The sequence below is a fragment of the Felis catus genome, chromosome B3 (assembly GCF_018350175.1).
Source record: "Felis catus isolate Fca126 chromosome B3, F.catus_Fca126_mat1.0, whole genome shotgun sequence".
NCBI classification, from domain to species: domain Eukaryota; kingdom Metazoa; phylum Chordata; class Mammalia; order Carnivora; family Felidae; genus Felis; species Felis catus.
In genome coordinates this window covers 37,818,326-37,838,221 of record NC_058373.1, presented here as the reverse complement: position 1 = coordinate 37,838,221, position 19,896 = coordinate 37,818,326, and the positions used below count along the sequence as shown (strand labels likewise).

At 37.8% G+C, this 19,896-nt stretch overlaps 1 protein-coding gene and 1 long non-coding RNA gene across 10 annotated transcripts in view; one reads left to right on the top strand and one right to left on the bottom strand.

The window, feature by feature from the left end:
• Positions 1–1,491, top strand: part of IQCH (IQ motif containing H) — a 213,662-nt gene extending 212,171 nt beyond the window's left edge. For all 9 annotated transcript variants that reach the window (XM_045060685.1, XM_045060684.1, XM_045060690.1 and 6 more), the window contains one exon: positions 1,157–1,491. In XM_045060685.1, the coding sequence (XP_044916620.1) occupies positions 1,157–1,273 (117 nt within the window). In that variant the 3' untranslated portion in view covers positions 1,274–1,491. The remainder of the gene's footprint in view (positions 1–1,156) is intronic.
• LOC109500617 overlaps positions 1–19,896 on the bottom strand; it is a 193,361-nt gene that overhangs the window by 171,699 nt on the left and 1,766 nt on the right. The window contains exon 2 of the long non-coding RNA XR_006600075.1: positions 18,306–18,462. This is a non-coding gene — a long non-coding RNA (uncharacterized LOC109500617). The remainder of the gene's footprint in view (positions 1–18,305; positions 18,463–19,896) is intronic.

The window sequence follows — 19,896 nt, the reverse complement described above, 5'->3', positions numbered from 1 at the left end:
AATGCCTTCTTAGATATGATACCTAAAGTGCAAGCAACCAAGTAAAAATAGGTATTAGATAAAATGGAGTATTATTCAGCCATAACAAGGAAATGCAGTTCCAATCCATGCTACAACACGAATGTACCTTGAAAAGATTATGTTAAGTGAAGAAAGCCAGACACAAAGGCCACACATTATAGGATTCCATTTATATGAAATGTCCAGAGTGGGCCAATCCATAGAGACAGAAAGTGGATTCGTGGTTGTCAGGAGCTAGGGATGGGGGAAAATGAGGAACGGCTGCTAATGGGCACAGAGTTTCTATTCAGGGTGATGAAAATGTTTTGGAATTACATAGTAATGATGGTTTCTTCTGAGTATACTAAAAATCACTGAGTTGAGCTCTTTATAAGGGTGAATTTTATGGTATGTGAATACTACCTCAATGAAAAAATGGGGGAAACAGGTGGGGGGCATTTTTCTGCCCAATGGAAAAAAACAAACAAAACAATGGAAATAAACACTGTCAGCCTACTAGCCCTCATTTTAGGATGACTAGACCAGTGCTTCTCAAATTATCTCTACTGAAGTTTTTTTTTTTTTTCCAACTTACCATGGATCAGTACTTCTGTAAAATACAACAAAAATGAATTACTAGAAAAATGAAATAAAAAAAATTAAAGATGTATAAAATAGAAGTCCCTTTTTTCCCCATCAGATTTAGCAGCCATAAAAATTTCTATGATGGTTTCCAAGTTCTTACTCTCATATTTTTTACTTATTTCAAGACTGATGACGCAATTTGTAGACAGGTGCTCATTGACAGGAACGTTTTGAGTTTAACCAGTCTAAATTATACTCAAGTCCAAAAAGGAACAAATAATTGGATGGGAGAAAGAGTTGTAAGGGGTCTTTAAGTAATGAATATTTGGGGCGCCTGGGTGGCTTGGTTGGTTAATCGTCCGACTTCGGCTCAGGTCATGATCTCACGGTCCATGAGTTCGAGCCCTGTGTCAGGCTCTGTGCTGACAGCTCGGAGCCTGGAGCCTGCTTCGGATTCTGTGTCTCCCTCTCTCTCTGCCCCTCCCCTGTTCATGCTCTGTCTCTCTCTGTCTCAAAAATAAATAAATGTTAAAAAAAAATTAAGTAATGAATATTATTTGCTCATTTACAGACCGCCATTGATGACATCGAAGCCATTCTAGGAGTAACAGAGGAAAACAAAATGAGATTTGAAGAAGAACTCAAACAGCCCACAGATGCTAAAAACCCCTCTAAACCTGACAAATGAATGATCCTGGAATACATTGCTGATTTTAGATTTTAATCCAGAATTGAAAAAAGGCAACATTCTTTTTGCTGTGACGAATAAAAGTGGGGAGCGGAGTTAGTTTGCTTTGTTTGCTAGGAGGTGTAGTAGAACAGATTATAATGTAATGCCCCTTTAAAAAAATTATTTACTAAGTGATCTTAGTTTATTTACTAAACTAAAACCTGTTTGTGCTTTTACTTGAGAGTGTTGAACAATCTCTTCTTCTGTCTGAATTCAGTAAGGAATATTCTAACAAGAAAGTTACAAGTCTTCCTGACAACACTTCGGGATCTACCTCTTTATAAACTTCAGGATTATGGAGCTTTTGTTTATCCTTTATTATAGAGTTTTGCCCTCCTATTTCTAACAGCATTTTGTCTTCTACATTTAAAAAATTAAATAAAGGCTTAATATCATTGCTATTTGGCAAAACACAAAGGTCTTTTTTTTTTTCCCAAGAAAATTACATTTACATGGATTTTTTAAGCGACACTTTATCATTCACTATTTTTTTTGTACCTAGCCACTATTGTTTGTTGTTGCCATTTTTCAAAAAGTAAGGCAAGCCAACATCTAGTTAACCAAAGCATCAGAATTTATCTAGGTGGCAGTATCTGCTCTTAGTTTAATATATACTGTAATTCGAGCCCTCTAGCTTGAATGAACATTTGTAATCTCTAATTCTCCATTTAATACAGCAGTAGGATTTTTACAATAGTAATCCGACAGAACCTTTTGAAGTGCAAATTTTTAAAATATGCAGCGTTGACACTCTCTGCATTTGCTTCACAATCATTCAAATATTTCAGTTATCATCCAGGTTTACCGAAGGGTGAAATATGCAAGTCACAACACAAAATCAGACTTGTTTTAAAGAATAACCTTTACATCTTTAAAAATATTCTAATGTATTGGGGAAACAAGGAGGTTTTTTTTATGTATGGAGTTTCAGTAATGTTTAACTGTGCCTTAGCCACAAGCTAAGAGCTCCTGCGGTAAAGTCAACATTTTTGTGTGTGTCAGCTTTTGTTTTTGCTATAGTTGGAAATACATGAATTAGCCAGGCTTCCTGCCTGTGCTAGGTGCAACGATGACCTCTTTTTCTTGCCAGATCATTCTAATCCATATGAGGGGCCCATTGTCCAGACACTTGACGGATAGGAAGTACTACATGCCCATTAGTGTCTCGCCTCCATTGAAGCCAGAGCAACATAAGGTCCAAGAGACTCATTAGTTCACTGGCACAATCGTGTCCTGAGAGTAAATGAAACCCTCTGTCTCCTTATGGCTCTCATCTGCTCTGGACTTTAAAAGAAAACTGTCTCTGTTTTGTTCAGCACAGCAGTGGATCTTTCACATGGTGAGAACCCCTCTTAACAGTACAAAACTGTTTAATCTATCAGGGAAGTTTCGTATGTGAATTTTGATTAGCACTCTCAAGCCTCAAGCTGCTGGCAATAGTAAAATGAGTAAATGAGTTCACTCTCCTGTACCTTTTTTTTTTTTTTTTGTACCCACTGTGATTGGTTTTCTCAAACAATGCACTTTCTCTCCTTGCATCTCTCATTAGCATACACCACAGAATGCCCATTTCCAAATTCAGGCCTCATATTCAGATTCAGGTCTTACTAGAAAATTACTGGGAGTAAGGTTCTCTACCTAAAAACCTACAGCTTCAAAACAAAAGGAGAAAGTTTGGTATGATGAAACAATCACTTCAGGTAATTAAGTGGAAGAAACCAGAGGACCAGATGAAATTAGTGAAATGTTTTAATTACAGAACATTTGGAAAGAAGCATAGTCCATTATCTTTGAGCACGTATATGTAGCAAAGATACTGTGCTACTAGTAGACTAAGGTAAGCTTGGAAAAAAAATCACATGTACGTGTACATTGTTTCAAGCATCCTGAACATAAATTGAGATGAGTTACTGAGATTTTACTATTCTACCTAAGGAAACGAAATATTTGTCAATAAGAGGATGTCCCTTTACTTATTACCCATTTTCTATTGATTTTAAAGAAACCAAACAGATAATATTTAATGATAAACTGCTGTCTACTTACCTACCTTCCATAACCTACTTACATTTACCTTTAATGAACACTTATGGGCTAAGTGTGTAATGTACTAGAAACTTCACATGCATTATTTTATTGCATCCTTCCAACAACACCAAGTGGGTACAGGCTACTACTGCCCTCACTTGACAAATGAGGAAACAGATTTAGTGAGCGTATCTCAGTGCATTTCTCAAGACTAAATGAAATTGAGGATCTGCTCTTTTACCACAAATTCTGGCGTGTTGCGTAAAGTAGAAAGTTCAGATTCACTTGTCTCAGATCACACAAGGGACTTACACTTTTTTATAACAAATCCTAGTGTTGCTTAAAGGACAGTTCAACTTACACTTCCAGCTAAAAAAACAACTTGCACAATTCACAGCATCATGAGGCATCAGAATTACGTAATCAAAGAAGTCAAGAGAAGAGAATGTGGTGTCAATGGATCTGTGAGACTGGTGGAGGACTGATGATGGAAAGGTGCAGAAGGGTTTGGAAGCTGTGAAGTCGTGTTTGTTTGAAAATGCGTATGAGGTCAAGAAACTAGGGAAGGGTTAAGAAAGGACTTCCAACAAGACAGTAACCTGGGAGGAGGTTAGGAGCATTATTTCAGCTATATCATCCTAAGAATTGCAAGGATCCTATTGTTTGGGTACAAAAATGTGATTTTATCATAAGTAATATATTAGTAACCATCTGATAGCTTTAACAATTAATAATCATTTGTATGCATCTGGCACCTTTCTTCTAAGAGCTCAAAGCTCTTTACATTTGTTATCTCATTAGTTCCCAACACTGTCCCTTTGGGGAAGGTAATAAGTATTTTAACATTTAAATGTTTATCTTTTCAGAATTTGTCAGGCATACATTAATGGTATTTCCAAAAATGTAAATGTTCATTAGTTTTATTTTACTGTTCCTCTGGCTTCAAGGTGCATAACAAATTTGTTCAACTCTTTAAATGTACTAATAGTAGTAAATCTCATCCGGAAAACTGTAAGTTGCCGGTGGAAGTTGGGGGTTGGAGAGCAAAGTATATGCTGCTTTTCTCACTGGAAAAAGTTTGGTCCACTTCATTGCAAATGCAGGTGAAATGTGCCGTGGATCTCCCAAATCTTTTTTGTATCCCATTCTTCCCAAAAGGTGTGCCTCAGCAGGGTAAGGACTCTATCTATAAGCCTGAGCTAGACTGAGCTGCTAGGTAGATCTTTGTTTTACTGATGATTGTATCCAAGTGGAACAGAAACTGGATACATTCTGTCAGGAGTTACATCCCAAAGAGTCACAGAAGAGTGAGGGTCAGAAACTTGTCTCTCCAGCCCTCACTTTCTCTGGGCTGATCACACCTTCCTCAATTTTCTAACCAGAAAAATGGCAGATAGTAATACCTGCTCCTCAGGGAAGCAGTAGAGATTAATTGGCCAATGCTGGGAGAGTGTTTCCAAGATGAAGCATTCTACATAAATGTTTAAGTATTATTATTGCACTGCTACTTCCAATGGAAGTTCTAACTTTGAAATGTGATTATACACTTTCCCAAAAAAACCCTTCATAACCACATATATAGGTTTATTTTTCACTCTAACAGTCTAACTCATGGTTGTGAAACTTTATTGCACTTGATGGAGGACCCTGGCTTTTATTAGTTTTATACTGCTGGTTGCTGGGGTATTTATGTAAATGAGGGAAGGATACCAAGACAGTAAATAATAAGCATGTCCCTGCTGTTTAAAAATCTGTTGGTAGAAACAACTTTTGTTTGGTTATAAGAAGACCCTAAACATAGCACACAAAATATATAGCTTCGGCATCTATGTATAAAATAGCATTTTGGGTTTAGGTATTTTTTGACACTGGTTTTCTCCGCAAACATTTCTTTGCCACTCTGTAAACATTTCGTTTTACCTCTATAGTTGCTATCACATATGTCATATGCATGTGTGCGGGAAAGAGAGAACAATGAGTAAAACTACGTTTTAAGAATCTTTTTATTTAACAAAATGTTATAAAGTAGACCAAATAGCTAATTATAGCTCCCAGAAATAAAGGCCACACCCAAATTTATTGCAGTCACCTCATATCCAGGAATGTTATGATGAAATCATGGTCCCATAAACTTGACAACAAAACCTAGAACTTCCATTGGTTGGAAAATGACTTCAAACTCAAATTCTCCTTCATTTAAAGATTCATTCTGCTTGGCTTCCCAGCAGAGAATACAAAATAACTTATTTTGCAGTCACTGAAACATTTTAAATGATCTAACAACACACAACTTCCAGGTTCCCTTCACAATGCCTTTCTACTCATCTTCTTTTTTATCTTTTATTTTTAATTTTTTTAATGTTTATTTTTGAGAGAGAAAAACAGAGCATGAGTGGGGTAGGGGCAGAGAGAGAGAGAGGGAGACACAGAATCCAAAGCAGCTTCTGGGCTCTGAGCTGTCAGCACAGAGCCTGATGTGGGGCTCGAACTCATGAACCGTGAGATCATGACCTGAGCCGGAGTCAGACACATAACCAACTGAGCCATCCAGGTGCCCCAATTTTTATGTTGAGTATCTATAGCCATGTTTCTAAGCCAAAAATTTAAATTCATTTGCAATAGTGAAAAATTAGAAAGGTCTAAACATTCAACAATAAGGTATCATCTTAAAATTATGTAATAGCTATATAAGGGACCTCTATACAGCCATTTAAAAAATCATAGGTTACTATAAGTACTGTATGACCTAGCCATTCCACTCCTAGGCACTTATTTATTCAAGAGGAAAAGTGTATGTTCATACAAAGACTTGTACATGAATCTTCATAGCAATTTTATTTCTAATAGCCCAAAAAACTGGAAACCTAAATGTCCATCAACATGTAGATGCATAAATTACGGAACATCCTTACAGCAGAATACTCAGCAATGAAAAGGAACAAGTTATTGATAAAATCAAAGACATGAACGAATCTCAATATAATTGTGCTGAATGGAAAAAATCCAGACAAAAAAAGAGTACATACCATTTACATAATATTCTAAATAATACAAACTATAGTGATAAAAAACAAATCAATTGTTGCCTGGAAGTGGGAAGCTGGGGGGCAGGTGGTGGGGAGGAATAGAAAGATTGCAAAGGAACAGAAGGAATTCTGTTACTAGTTTCACTAACAGAAACATAGTTTCACTATGTTGATTGTGAGAACTGTCTCTTGGATGTATACATATGTCAAACTTATTAAACTGCACACCTTAAATACATGTGCACTGCTTGAATGTCAATTATACCTCAAAAAGCAGTTTTTAAAAAAAATCATGGATTAGGAGAACATAAGAAAATGCAATAATCGTTATTCTTTTTTTGAGAGAGAGAGCAAGAGAGAGCATGTGCGAGCGAGCGAGGGAGGGGCAGAAGGAGAGGGAGAAAGAGAACCTCAAGCAGACTCCACAACCCAGCACAGAGCCCAACACAGGGCCCGATTTCACCACCATGAGATCACGACCCAGGCCAAAATGAAGAGTCAGATGCCCTGCCAAATGAGCCAAATGACATTTAATTATTAAGAAGCATATTTTAAATTTTTTTTTCAACGTTTATTTATTTTTGGGACAGAGAGAGACAGAGCATGAACAGGGGAGGGGCAGAGAGAGAGGGAGACACAGAATCGGAAACAGGCTCCAGGCTCTGAGCCATCATCAGCCCAGAGCCTGACGCGGGGCTCGAACTCCCGGACCTCGAGATCGTGACCTGGCTGAAGTCGGACGCTTAACCGACTGCGCCACCCAGGCGCCCCAAGAAGCATATTTTTAAACAGCATCAAGGCTAGGACTCCAGTTATAACTTTTTAAAAATGTGTACATGTGCATACACACGCACACTCATGACTCTAAGGAAGTCCCCCACCCCCCGCCCAATGTTAACAGTGGTTACTTCTTTTTTTTTTTCAAATTTTTAAATTGTGGTTTGTTAGCATATAGTGTAATATTGGCTTCAGAAGTAGAATTCACTGATTCATCACTTATATACAGCACCCAGTGCTCATCACAAGTGTCCTCCTTAGTACCCATCACCCACTTAGCCCATCCCCCACCCACCTCCCTCCATCAACCCTCAGTTTGCTCTCTATAGTTAAGAGTCTCTTATGGTTTGCCTCTCTGTCTCCTTTTTTTTATTCCCATATGTTCACCTGTTTTGTTTCTTGAATTACACATATGAGTGAAATCACATGGTATTTGTCTTTCTCTGACTTATTTCACTTAGCATAATACACTCTAGCTACATTCATGTTGTTGCAAATGGCAAGATTTCATTCTTTTGATGGCTGAGTAATATTCCATTGTATACATACACTGTTTCTTCTTTATCCATTCACCAATCAATGGACATTTGGGCTCTTTCCATAGTTTGGCTATTGTTGATAATGCTGTTATAAACATCAAGGTGCATGTACCCCTTCAAATCTGTATTTTTTTATTAAATTTTTTTTCAAATATTTTATTTTTGAGAGAGAGAGAGAGAGAGAAAGAGGGAGAGAGACAGAATATGAGTGGGGGAGGCGCAGAGAGAGGGAGACACAGAATCCAAACCAGACTCCAGGCTCTGAGCTATCAGCACAGACCCTGATATGGGGCTCAAACTTGGGAACGGCAATATCATGACTTGAGCCAAAGCCAGACGCTCAACCGAGCTACCCAGGCACCCCCAAATCTGTATTTTTGTATCCTTTGGGTAAATACCTAGTAATGCAATTCCTGGATCGAAGGGTAGTTCTATTTTTAACTTTTTGAGGAACCTCCATACTGTTCTCCAGAGTGGCTGCACCAGTTTGAATTCCCACCAACAGTGTAAGAAGGTTCCCCTTTCTCTGCACCATTGCCAACATCTGTTGTTTCCTGTATTGTTAATTTTAGCCATTCTGACAGGTGTAGGGTGGTTTCTCGTCGTGAACAGCAGTTACTTCTTAATGGTAGAGTTTTCTTCTTTCTATTTTACAATGAACCTGTTTTCAATTAATGCAGCAAATGAAACAGAAATCTAATTTTGGGGAGTCTGGTAGAGAAAAATACATGAAAGTCTTCACTAGAAGTTCTATTATCAAAAGTGATAATGAGGGAGGGGTGCCTAGGTGGTTCAGTCAGTTGAGCCTCTGACTCTCGATTTTAGCTCAGGTTATGATCCCAGTGTTAAGAGATAGAGCCTCACATTGGGCTCCGGGCTGAGCATGGAGCCTGCTTAGGATTGTCTCTCCCTCCCTCTTCCCTGCTCGCTTGCTCTCTCTTGAATTAAAAGAAAAAAAAAGTGATAATGAACTTAGTCTGGTAAAGAAAAATATATGAAAGTCTTCACTAGAAGTTCTATTATCAAAAGTGATAATGAGGGAGGGGTGCCTAGGTGGTTCAGTCAGTTGAGCCTCTGACTCTCGATTTTAGCTCAGGTTATGATCCCAGTGTTAAGAGATAGAGCCTCACATTGGGCTCCAGGCTGAGCATGGAGCCTGCTTAGGATTGTCTCTCCCTCCCTCTTCCCTGCTCGCTTGCTCTCTCTTGAATTAAAAGAAAAAAAAAAGTGATAATGAACTTAGGGACATGGAGTGGAAATGTCACAACCACCCTGCTGTTCCAAGCTCCCAAAGCTGTCATCAGGTTCCCTAGCATCAAAGATTGAAAGTTTTATTCTAAGCTTAATACTCTTAGTCTGAATATTCTAGAATTCACACCAGACCACGACTCCAGTGCTGTATCTGCTCATGCAAACAGAGATGCACGTAGGGCAAATGCTTCTGTTCACTGGCAAATATGTAGAGGGACACATAATGATTAGGTGACATTTTTAGTTTTTCTAAACGGGCATAGAATATACACAAGCACACACACATGTGTGCACACAACATTTGCTTTAGATTTAAAGGTCTTGATGGGTTTTAGTTCCAGCTCTTTCCTTTATGGACAAGTAACTTCTCTCCAGTCCTCAGTTTTCTGGTACATAAGAAAATGGAACTGATATTTAAGCTTCCTGCCAGCTCTAATGATTTATGATTCTACCCCAACCATCATCAAAGTACCAAAAAGGTTAAAACCATATATGCCACACAAGGAAGTGACTTCTTTTAGCTTTATTCTTCCACTCATTGTAAATCATGGATAATAATATTTTGTAACTTTGTATAGCCTCTTAAGTTCCCTTATCTACTATCCAAAATGGCTGTGATTTTAAAAAGTTACAAAATATTTCCTAATTTTAAGATAATTCCTTGAGATGCATGGGGCACCTGGGTGGCTCAGTTGGTTAAGTGTCCGACTTCGGCTCAGGTCATGATCTTGCGGGTCATGAGTTCAAGCCCTGCATTGGGCTCTATGCTGACAGCTCAGAGCATGGATGGAGCCTGCTTAAGATTCCGTGTGTCCCTGTCTCCCTCTCTGTCCCTCCCCTGCTCATGCTCTCTGTCTGTCAAAAATAAACATTACCAAAAAAATTTAAAAAGATAATTCTTTGAGATGCAGTTTTCTCTCAGAAGAACTTGTTTTGACTAAAGATAGTAGCAAGCCAAATATAACCTTTAGACTGGGATCATGTCTGTCATTCTTTGGGCTTTTACTTTTCTCGTACTCTCTTGGGTTTTGGTAATCACCTAAAGTAATGGAAACATTTTATTTTGAAAGCATTATACCTGAACTGCTGAAATGTGTACCTTTGGTACTAGAAGATTGTGGTGAAAATAGATGGGATAGAAATGAGAATCTAAGTTTTAAATGTGCATTTTTGTTTCTGTAAACCCAAAGCTCTCCTTTCTACATCTGGAGAGCAGCCTGCAGTACAGTCTCTGAGATTTTCTTTAATTTGTATCTGAGCTCAGAAATAGGTGGATGATACATTTTGCAACACTCCATTTTTCTGTATAGCAGGTGCAGTCCTTGGTGAGCTGCATAAATGAGACATAAACCCCTGAAACTAATTTTACCTGGCACCTTTAATCCCATATTTTACTGACCTAAAATACACTGTTTCCTAGGCCATGTCTGTAAGTGGTCCGGCCAGCCTTTCCAGGAAGTGTTCTGCCATCCATGTAGGAGGGCTAGAAAAAGGATCGGGAATTACAGTGATTCCCCGTCCCTTTATGGAGCCCGCATTGATTGTTACGGCTAAAACACTTCTTTAAAGTTCATTGCCAGAGCAGAAATCTCTCGGCTTCCTTTATTCTCTCTACTAACTTAGATTCTTGGTACTAAAACCATGAATACAAAAACTAATAGATGACATAAGGTTTTAAAACTACTTACAAACATTTTTAAGATTACTTTGTCTTTTGGGGCACCTGGGTGGATCAGTTAAACATCTGACTCTTGACTTTGGGTCAGGTAACAATCTCATGGTTCTTGAGTTTGAGCCCTGCATCCGGCTCTGTGTCTGCTTGGGATATTCTCTCTCTCTCTCTCTCTCTCTCTCTCTCTCTCTCTCTCTCTCTCTCTCAATCTGTCCCTCCGCTGTGCTCTCTCTCTCTCTCTGTCTCTAAATAAACAAATAAATATTTTTAAAGATTACGTTGTCTTTCAGTACACCTGCAGAGTTTTAAATTTTTTCTAATTACAGAAACATGCCCATGATTAAAAAAACAAACATGATAACATAGCTTCTTAAAAAATAAATAATAAAAAAAACAAAAACTTTTGAAAAACAGGAACATTCAGGGAAGAAATTTAAAAATCAATAATTATTTAGAAGAAGGTGGGGGCGGCTATCTGGCTCAGTTGTTGGAGCATGCAACTCTCCATCTCGGGGTTGTGAGTTTGAGCCCCAGGTTGGGTGTAAAGATTACTTAAAAATAAAATCTTAAGGGCGCCTGGGTGACTCAGTTGGTTAGGCCTTTGACTTTTGACTTCCGCTTGGGACATCATCTTGCAGTTAGTGAGTTCTAGCCCCACTGGCAGTGCAGAGCCTGCCTGGGATTCTGTTTCCCTCTCTCTCTCTGTGTCTCCCCTGCTTGCTGTCTATCTTTCAAAATGAATAAAAATAAACTTAAAAAATAAAATAAAATAAAAAATAAAATCTTTAAAAAGAATCAGCAATTATTTCGCCACCCAGAGAGAATTACTGTCAAAGCTGGGGGGGTTATCTGCTATTACTCCTACCTAGGGTCTCTGGATTTGCCATTCCTGCTTCCTGGCACACTCTTCTCCCAGAAGTCTGCCGGGCTCACTTACTCACTACATTCAGTCTCTGCTCAACTGTCACTAGACCAGAGGGGTCCTCCCTCCTGTAGCACCCATCCTTACTCTCTATCCCCCTACTTTGCTTTTTCTTCAAAGCATTTAACGATATGTGGTATTACAAAAGACTTATTTTATTTTTTACTATATGTCTAAGAGTGTAACTCCTAGAACAGTATACCTATCACAAGTGAGATTTGCTTGATTAATACATATATCGCATTTGTTTTCTTATCATATATATATTGAGTTCCTATTATATAGAGTCTTTTAACTTTGTATGTATAATTTTTTAATGGGATCATATCAGATATACTGTTTTGAAGACTGTGCTTTTCACTTAGCGATAAATTATGCAGACACATCAGAAATTCTTATTCAATGCAATGTTAATAATGGCACAGAGGATGTTAATAATCCCCTATTGTTAGAGTGTGCATGGGCACTCTAATGCATTCTTCAAAATACATGTTAAGGTCAACGAGGTAAGATCATTATTAATAATATTAACAATGCCTTATATTCACAGGTACTTTATAGTGTACTAACTATTTTCATATCTCATTTGAGCCTTACAATAAACGCAAAGTAAACAGAGCAAAAACTCAAAAGAGGTTAAATAATTTCCCTAAAATAATAAAACCAGTAATAGGGAGTGCAGACTCAAGCCTAGGTCTATCTGCCTCTGCAGTCTAGGCTCCTCACTGGATCTCATCATCCGTGGTTGACCCTGTCATTTTACAGATGAGCAATCCATGCTTAGAGACGGGAGCAGTGATATGCCCAGAATCACATAGCTTCTTCAAGAAAGAATACAGATAGAGTAGAATCCAGGACTCCTGACTCCCCATCCAAAAGCTCTCTCAACTACAGTATCTCTCAACTACATGCTGGCTCAATAAATTAGAAAAAAAAAATCCTAAATTGCTCCATAGTTAAATCAGCGAACAATACATGCTGTTATACTTCTCTGAAGATTACACAGTATATTTGCTTGGTGCTGAGAAGTGCCAACCTGATGACACTTGCAATCCTGAGCTTATTTGATGTGGTTGGGAAGCAAATGAGATTCCAGTGCCCCTGTTGCGCATAGGTGCTCAATGAGCATTTCCTGCATGGTGGGGAAGTGCCCTATATTTACAGTATTTGATCCAGTTTAACAGCAAGATCTAATGTTAACATTAGCCTTGTAAAAGTTTTCACCCTAGTTCACACAAAAACAAGATTCTGAGATTATGACTAGCAATTCTTCATGAGTTGATTTATCTGAATAAAACCTATAAGGTTTTGAACCATTAGGCATTCGATTTAGAAAAAAAAAAAAACTTAGCATACAGAAGAATAAACTGAAAAATGGAACAGATTTGTTTCTTGTAATAATTATGAGCAATATCTCAAACTCAGCATCCTTAGACCATTGAGCTGTGTAGGATGAATGTGCTAATTAATCAATTACTACCCAACAATGTACCCTGTTTATTTACTGAAATGCACCAGAAACGTGTGCAGAACTGGTAATTATTAATCATCTTCAGTAACAAATATGACTCAAGTTCACCTTCATATAATTAATAGAGCATGTAGTTAGCTTTAACATCTTGCTTTATTAGAAATAGCAACAAGGAATTAAAACACACAAAAAAACCAAAAAACAAAAAAACCTGAACCACACGTTGTGGTTCACTGAAATGGTGGCTTGGACTAAATGTGCCTATTATCCATAGCAGTGTTATTATTCAGACCCATCCAAATTATGGCCAGATGCAAAGTTTTTAAAGCTAAACTTTTTAATTTGAATAAAACATTAAGACTTACCAAGAAGTTATAAAAACAGTCCAAAAAAAATTCCATATATGCTTTACTCAGGGTCTCCAAGGAAAATCCACTTTTTAGAGCTTGATAACTAGCTTAGAGTTGGGATCTTTGTGTATGGTACCCAAACTTCTTAGCAAATTTAAAATTCTCAAGATATTTTAAAATATCTCAATTTTAAAGATTTTTTAAACTGTATTTTGAATACACACAGTAATAGTTGTTTTATATAAATTTTGCAAATGATTTAGTTTTAAAAGTCATTTTTTTTAATCATGTAGGCTCCCAAATTTCCTTTGAAACAGATAGACTTCTAGGCTAGCAGGGCCGTATTTTAGAACTACAATGCTATTTCTTAATTATGCAACATTTAAGGTATGTTCACTTGTGTCAGCAACATTTATAGCTGAGTCTGGCAACATGTAACTCGTAACTCTTTTTAACTATGTTCAAGACATGAGGTTTTGAGTATTGCCAATGAAGTTTCAAAACCCAGCTCTATTACCTATCAGCTCCGTGAGTGTAATTAACTATTTCAACTTCTCTAACTTCTGACATTCAGAATGAGACAATAGGTGCAAACTACATAGCAGGAAGAAACACTCATGAACTGGTAGATACTATTATGCTCCTATTATTACCCTCTGTGGCCACTTTTTCAGAGTTTTCTTGGATTGGGGCACCTGGGTAGCTCAGTCGGTTAAGCTTCAGACTTGATTTCGGCTCAGGTCATAATCCCACAGTTCGTGGGTTTGAGCCCCGCATCAGACCCTGTGCAGACAGTGCGGACCCTGCTTTGAATTCTCTCTCTCCCTCTCTCTCTGCCCCTCCCTTGCTCGTACTCTTTCTCTCTCTCAAAATAAATAAACTTAAATTTTTAATTATAAAAAAAGAGAGGGGCGCCTGGGTGGCGCAGTCGGTTAAGCGTCCGACTTCAGCCAGGTCACGATCTCGCGGTCCGTGAGTTCGAGCCCCGCGTCAGGCTCTGGGCTGATGGCTCGGAGCCTGGAGCCTGTTTCCGATTCTGTGTCTCCCTCTCTCTCTGCCCCTCCCCCGTTCATGCTCTGTCTCTCTCTGTCCCAAAACTAAAATAAACGTTGAAAAAAATATATATAAAAAAAGAGAAAGTTTTATTGGACTAACATTTAATGTAATTGTACGGAAAATTAAAAACTTATCCCATCTGAAATACCAGCAGAACATCACTTCGAAATCTAAACTGACAAATCATAAATCAGTGGGTGGACTACTGTATTTCTATTATCAAATGATTCAAGGCCCCTTTAAATGGAAAGCCCCCTTAGGGCATCTCAGTATTTGTTTATAGATCATTAACTACTTGACAGTGAGACTGGGGAGGGGGCATAAAGACTTACAGCTAAAGTGCTAAAAGCCACTGTGGATTGAAGATCAGCAATAAAGCCACAACATCTTTGGAATTCAGTATGAAAATGCAATTTGTGCTACAAAAATGTCATATGCTTTCATGCCTGTATCTGTTAGTAAAACAAAGCTCACTTTACAAAGCTGGGAACATAACTATGACCCATATGACAAGGTAAATTTATTTGGCCATGTTTTCAAATGCTTCCCCAAACACTGACTACATAGGATTTGTAATATTGGAAACATGCCCATAAAATGGATTGTGTTATCTATTAGCATAAATCGCTATCTGGTTTCGAAAAGTCACCAATATGTCTCCTTGCCACCGGATTCTAGCATCCACAGCAGGAGAAGGAAATAGAAATGTTTTTCTAATGAAAAGCTCACACACAGAGTGTTGGAAGGTCAGAATTTTGATACTTGATTCTGATGTATGATCTTGGGTAAGTTTCTTACCTACTCTATAGTTTAATTTCTCTACCAAAATTAAAACTTTAATTAAATTCAAGCCACTGACCCTACATATTATAATTATTTTCTCCATACACTAATTATATTCACTTTACTCACTTTTTTTTTTTTTTTTTTTTTTTTTGGTCATTTTCTCAAGAAGTAGAGTACCAACCATATGCCAAGTTACTGTCCTAGGTGCTAGAATCAAAAAGGTTAACAAAATAGGCATTAAGTCCCTGGTTTTAGGAAGTTTCCAGTGGGGGTAGAGCTTGAGAGTACTTTAGACAAAACGTGCAGTTTAGATGACATCTTTGTACCCTCTGTGTTCACAGTAACATGTTCTACCAGTGTAATGCTTCCTGCCACTCTTTGTAACAGCAGTCCTAGCTGCCAGCCAACTCCTTGGAGGCTTTCAGAACATCAATCAGTTCCACAGGACTCAAGATCTAGGTAAGAATACACAGTTTTTTCCTTTCCGAATGACTTCTGCTATAACTCAGTACTTCCACGAGGATAATTTTGCATAAAGCCAATGTATACTGTCCTTGCCAGGGCAGACACAAGGATACAAGAATGAAAAAAAAAAAAAAAATACAGGAATGGAGCAGCAAGGAAAGTTTGCCACTAATGGGAGTGGGGAGAATTAATGGGTATTCATCCAGCTGTAGGGGTAACTCAAGCCACCTCCTCTGGTGCTGAGCTTGGCTTAGAGGGCACTGAGCCATTAAGCAGATTTTGGGTTCCTAGGAGAGCAGGGTCAGTGGCTCTTTGGGGGCATCTGTTTCTAAGTTCCAAAGCATGCTAGAATATGAATCAGGGCAGCATCATCTCCATAGTCCTTCTTTCCTTGAACCAAAAGTCCTCAAGCCTCAAACTGGAGTTTATAAATGAACTCCTAAATGTGAACATTTATATCTCTTTTTCATAATTCCTTTATCTTTTACCAAGTGGCTGACATACATCCCCAGTGTCTTGCCTATAATTCTCTCTGCCCTAAGAATAGCAGTGAATTAAAATCTGCATGCCTACCCTACTTCCTTTTAAATCACAACATTAGAAAAATATAAGTAAATCATAATCTCACAGCAAGGTTGTAAAAACAACATAAGAATAAATATTCTATATATGTATGAGGTCACATATATATATGAGGTCTATATATGTTTGGGTCATGTCCACTATGTATGCTCTCTATATGTATTTCTTAATAAGCACTAACAATAGAATGTGTTAATATGTAATACCACCTGTAGAATTCATGATCTTTTTCAAGCTTTTTATCGAGGTATAATACACGTACAGAAAAACACACATACTATACATGTTCAGTTAGAATAATTTTCACAAACTGACTACACTCATTTAACTAGAATCCAGATCAATCACATGGTCATCAATCATAACAAATGTAGCACTCTAGTGGGGATATTGATAATAGGGGGAGGCCATGCATTTGGGGGGCAGAGGATACAGGAGAAATGTCTGTACTTCCCTCTTAATTGTTCTGTGCACCTAAAATTACTCTAAAACATGTCTTAAAAGAATAAATATAGAGATAAATAAAAGAACAGAGTAACCCCAACACCCAAGAAGTCCCCTCATACTCCTTCTACTCACTGCCCACCCTCCTAGACCTTCACCCCTGCTAAGGGTAAACACTATTCTGCCTTCTAACAGCAAAGATGAATTCTGCCCAGTTTTTATACCTCATATAAATGAAAGCATATTATAAGTACTTTAGTGTCTGGCTTCTTTCACTCTTCCTTATGTTCATGAGATTCACACATGCTATGTGTGAATGGATTGTCATCGCTATATAGTATTCCATCAAGTGAATACGCCACAATTCGTTTACCTACTCTACTATTTACAGTCATTTGAGTAATTTTCAGGTTGAATATTGCACACATGAACAGTACTGCTATGAATATTCTACTACCTGTCTTTTGGAGAACATGTGCACGTAATTTGTTATGGACTGAATGTTTGCATCTCCTTGAAATTCATATGTTGAAGCCCTAATACCTAATGTGACACTATCTGGAGATAGGGTCCCTCAGGAAGTGATGAAAGTTAAATGAGGTCTTAAGTGTAGGACCCTCGTCTGACAGGGCTGGTGCTCTTATCAGAAGAGAAAGAGGCAGACAGCAGAACTAGTTCTCTATGCCATGGGAGGATATAGTAAGAAGGAGCTATAAGCCAGGAAGGGAACCCTCTCCAAGAAGAACCCAATCAGCCAGCACCCTGATCATGGATTTCCCCGTCTCTGGAACTGTGAAAAACAAATTTCTGTTGTTTAGGCACCCAGTCTGTGGTATTTTGTCATGTATATGACAAATATATACACAAAATATATCCAAGATGGCCTGGCTGGGTCATAACGTTGCATACAATATTACCCATGCAGCTGTAATAGATACTGCCAAAAAATTTGTCAGATTGGTTGCCAACCGTGTATAAACGCTCTAATTGCTGCATAGCCTCATCAACATTTAGTACTTTTCTACTTACCTACGTCAGCTACTTTGGTAGGTGGGTAATGGTATTGCAATGTGGTTTTAATTTTCATTTTTTGGATGATTACTGAAATTAAGCACTTTTTCCCATCTGGATATTCTCCTTTGTGAAGAATACATTCAAATATTTTGTTCACTTTTCTATTGGACTGTCTTTTTTTAGTGATTTGTTCTAGATACCAAATGCTTTGTCTGATAGATGTATTGCAAATACTTCTCCCACTCTATGGATTACTTTTTGACTCTCTTAGTAATATTGTGCCTTTCAATGAACAGAATTCTTAATTTTAATATATTACAATTTATCAGTTTTGAAGAACCAATTTTTAACACGTTCTGAACAACGGTAGCATCCTAGGTGCCTTTAAAGCAAAAACAAGAAGGCTAAATCCCTTCTTTCTAGAAGTAACATCATATCCATGCACATGCTAAATTCTGTGCACAGCATCAATCTTCATGGGTATTTTTAAGGGGTTCCTTCTCAGGGGTTTGCAATTTCTCCATGTTTTGTGTAAAACAAAATATTTATGTGTTTACTGCATTAATTCTTAATTATTGGATACAATGTTTTTTAAGCATTGACTTACGTTTTTGAGTGCCAACTTCCAAGCCCCTGTGTTTCATGGTCATTAAGAACTGGAACTAAGGGCACCTCGCTGGCTCAGTTGGTGGAGTGACTCTTGATCTCAGGATCGTGAGCTTGAGCCCCACGTTGGCTACGAAGATTACTTAAAATAATAAAACCTTTAAAAAAAAATTTGGAACTGGTCTGAGTTGTGGATTTCTTGAGAAATTATCTATTTCAATTATGGAACCAGAACCGTGTAATCTTAAAAGTCAGAAGAGATAGCTAGAAGTCATGTCTCCCAGCTCTGTATCTTTAGGTTAAGATAATATTCCATTCAAACACCCTTGAATACCTTAGTGTGATACACCATCTATCTGGTTTCTTTGGAGTAATTTCCTACTGTAGAGTAGACGAGAGAGAGATAGTCACGGAACCTTGAATTAAGGAAACCCTCATCACTGATGAGGTTTTTCCAAGAGGGCGCCTTCCAGTAGAAATATTTCAGTTCCCTAGCCCTTTTCTCAAGCCCTAATGGGAGGATACAGTGAATCTAATCTAAATATGTGGTTCTCCTTATCAGTGGTTTTTACTTTATATATGCCACGAAACCTAGAATTTCTCAGACATACTTCAGGTTCCACAAATGTTTGATTCAAATTTCATTTTTTAAATAGATTTTTATACTGCCAAGAGATACAATGCCCAAATCTAACATATTGCAAACCACCCACACATTAATTAATTTGAGGTTAAGTCATCTTAGCGTAGATCTCAAAATTAATTTCCTCCTGCCATCTTTGTAACTGAAGCACGTGTCCAAGATTTCAAGGTAAGTCATTTTCAAACCACTCTAATTTCTATTTTCTGGAGGGATCAGAATACTCTTAATAGTGTACAACCAAAACAAAAGAATAAGAAATAAACTGTCCTGAAGCCGCCTGTCGTTGTCCTAACTACTACTGTTGTCCACAACCCCCAACTTCAAAAATTTTTGAGCATAAAACACCAGAGTCATGGCTTCAGTGGCAGACTGAAAAACTAGGGACTAGTTTCCCTTGGTTTTTGCCATCCACAGACTCTCTTGGTTCCTTCCCATTTTCTGAGCTTGGTTCTTCACACTTCCTATTTATTACTTTAGCTACCCAATTTCCTTCCTATAAATTCCTTGTCTGCTAAAAACAAAACAAACAAACAAACAAACAAAAAACCCCAAGACAACAAACCGGTCTCATTTTTAAAAATTTACCTATAAAGTTAATGTTAAAAATTTGAACTTCTAAATGTTTAATAATAAAACACAAGTTTTCATCTACTTTCTATGTTGGGGTTCTGTGACAGATTTTGTTTGAAAAAGACTCCAATGCTTTTTAAAATTTAATTTGAAAATCACAATACTGAATATCATCTCCCTGACTTGTCTTAGCCTCCCTTAGCCATTTCTGTTGCAAATCTAACCACATCATGCCTCCACCTAAAATCTTTTTTTAAAAATTTTTAATGTTTATTTTTTAATATTTATTTCTGAGACAGAAGAGACAGAGCGTGAGTGGGAGAGGGGCAGAGAGAGAGGGGGACACAGAATCAGAAGCAGGCTCCAGGCTCTGAGCTGT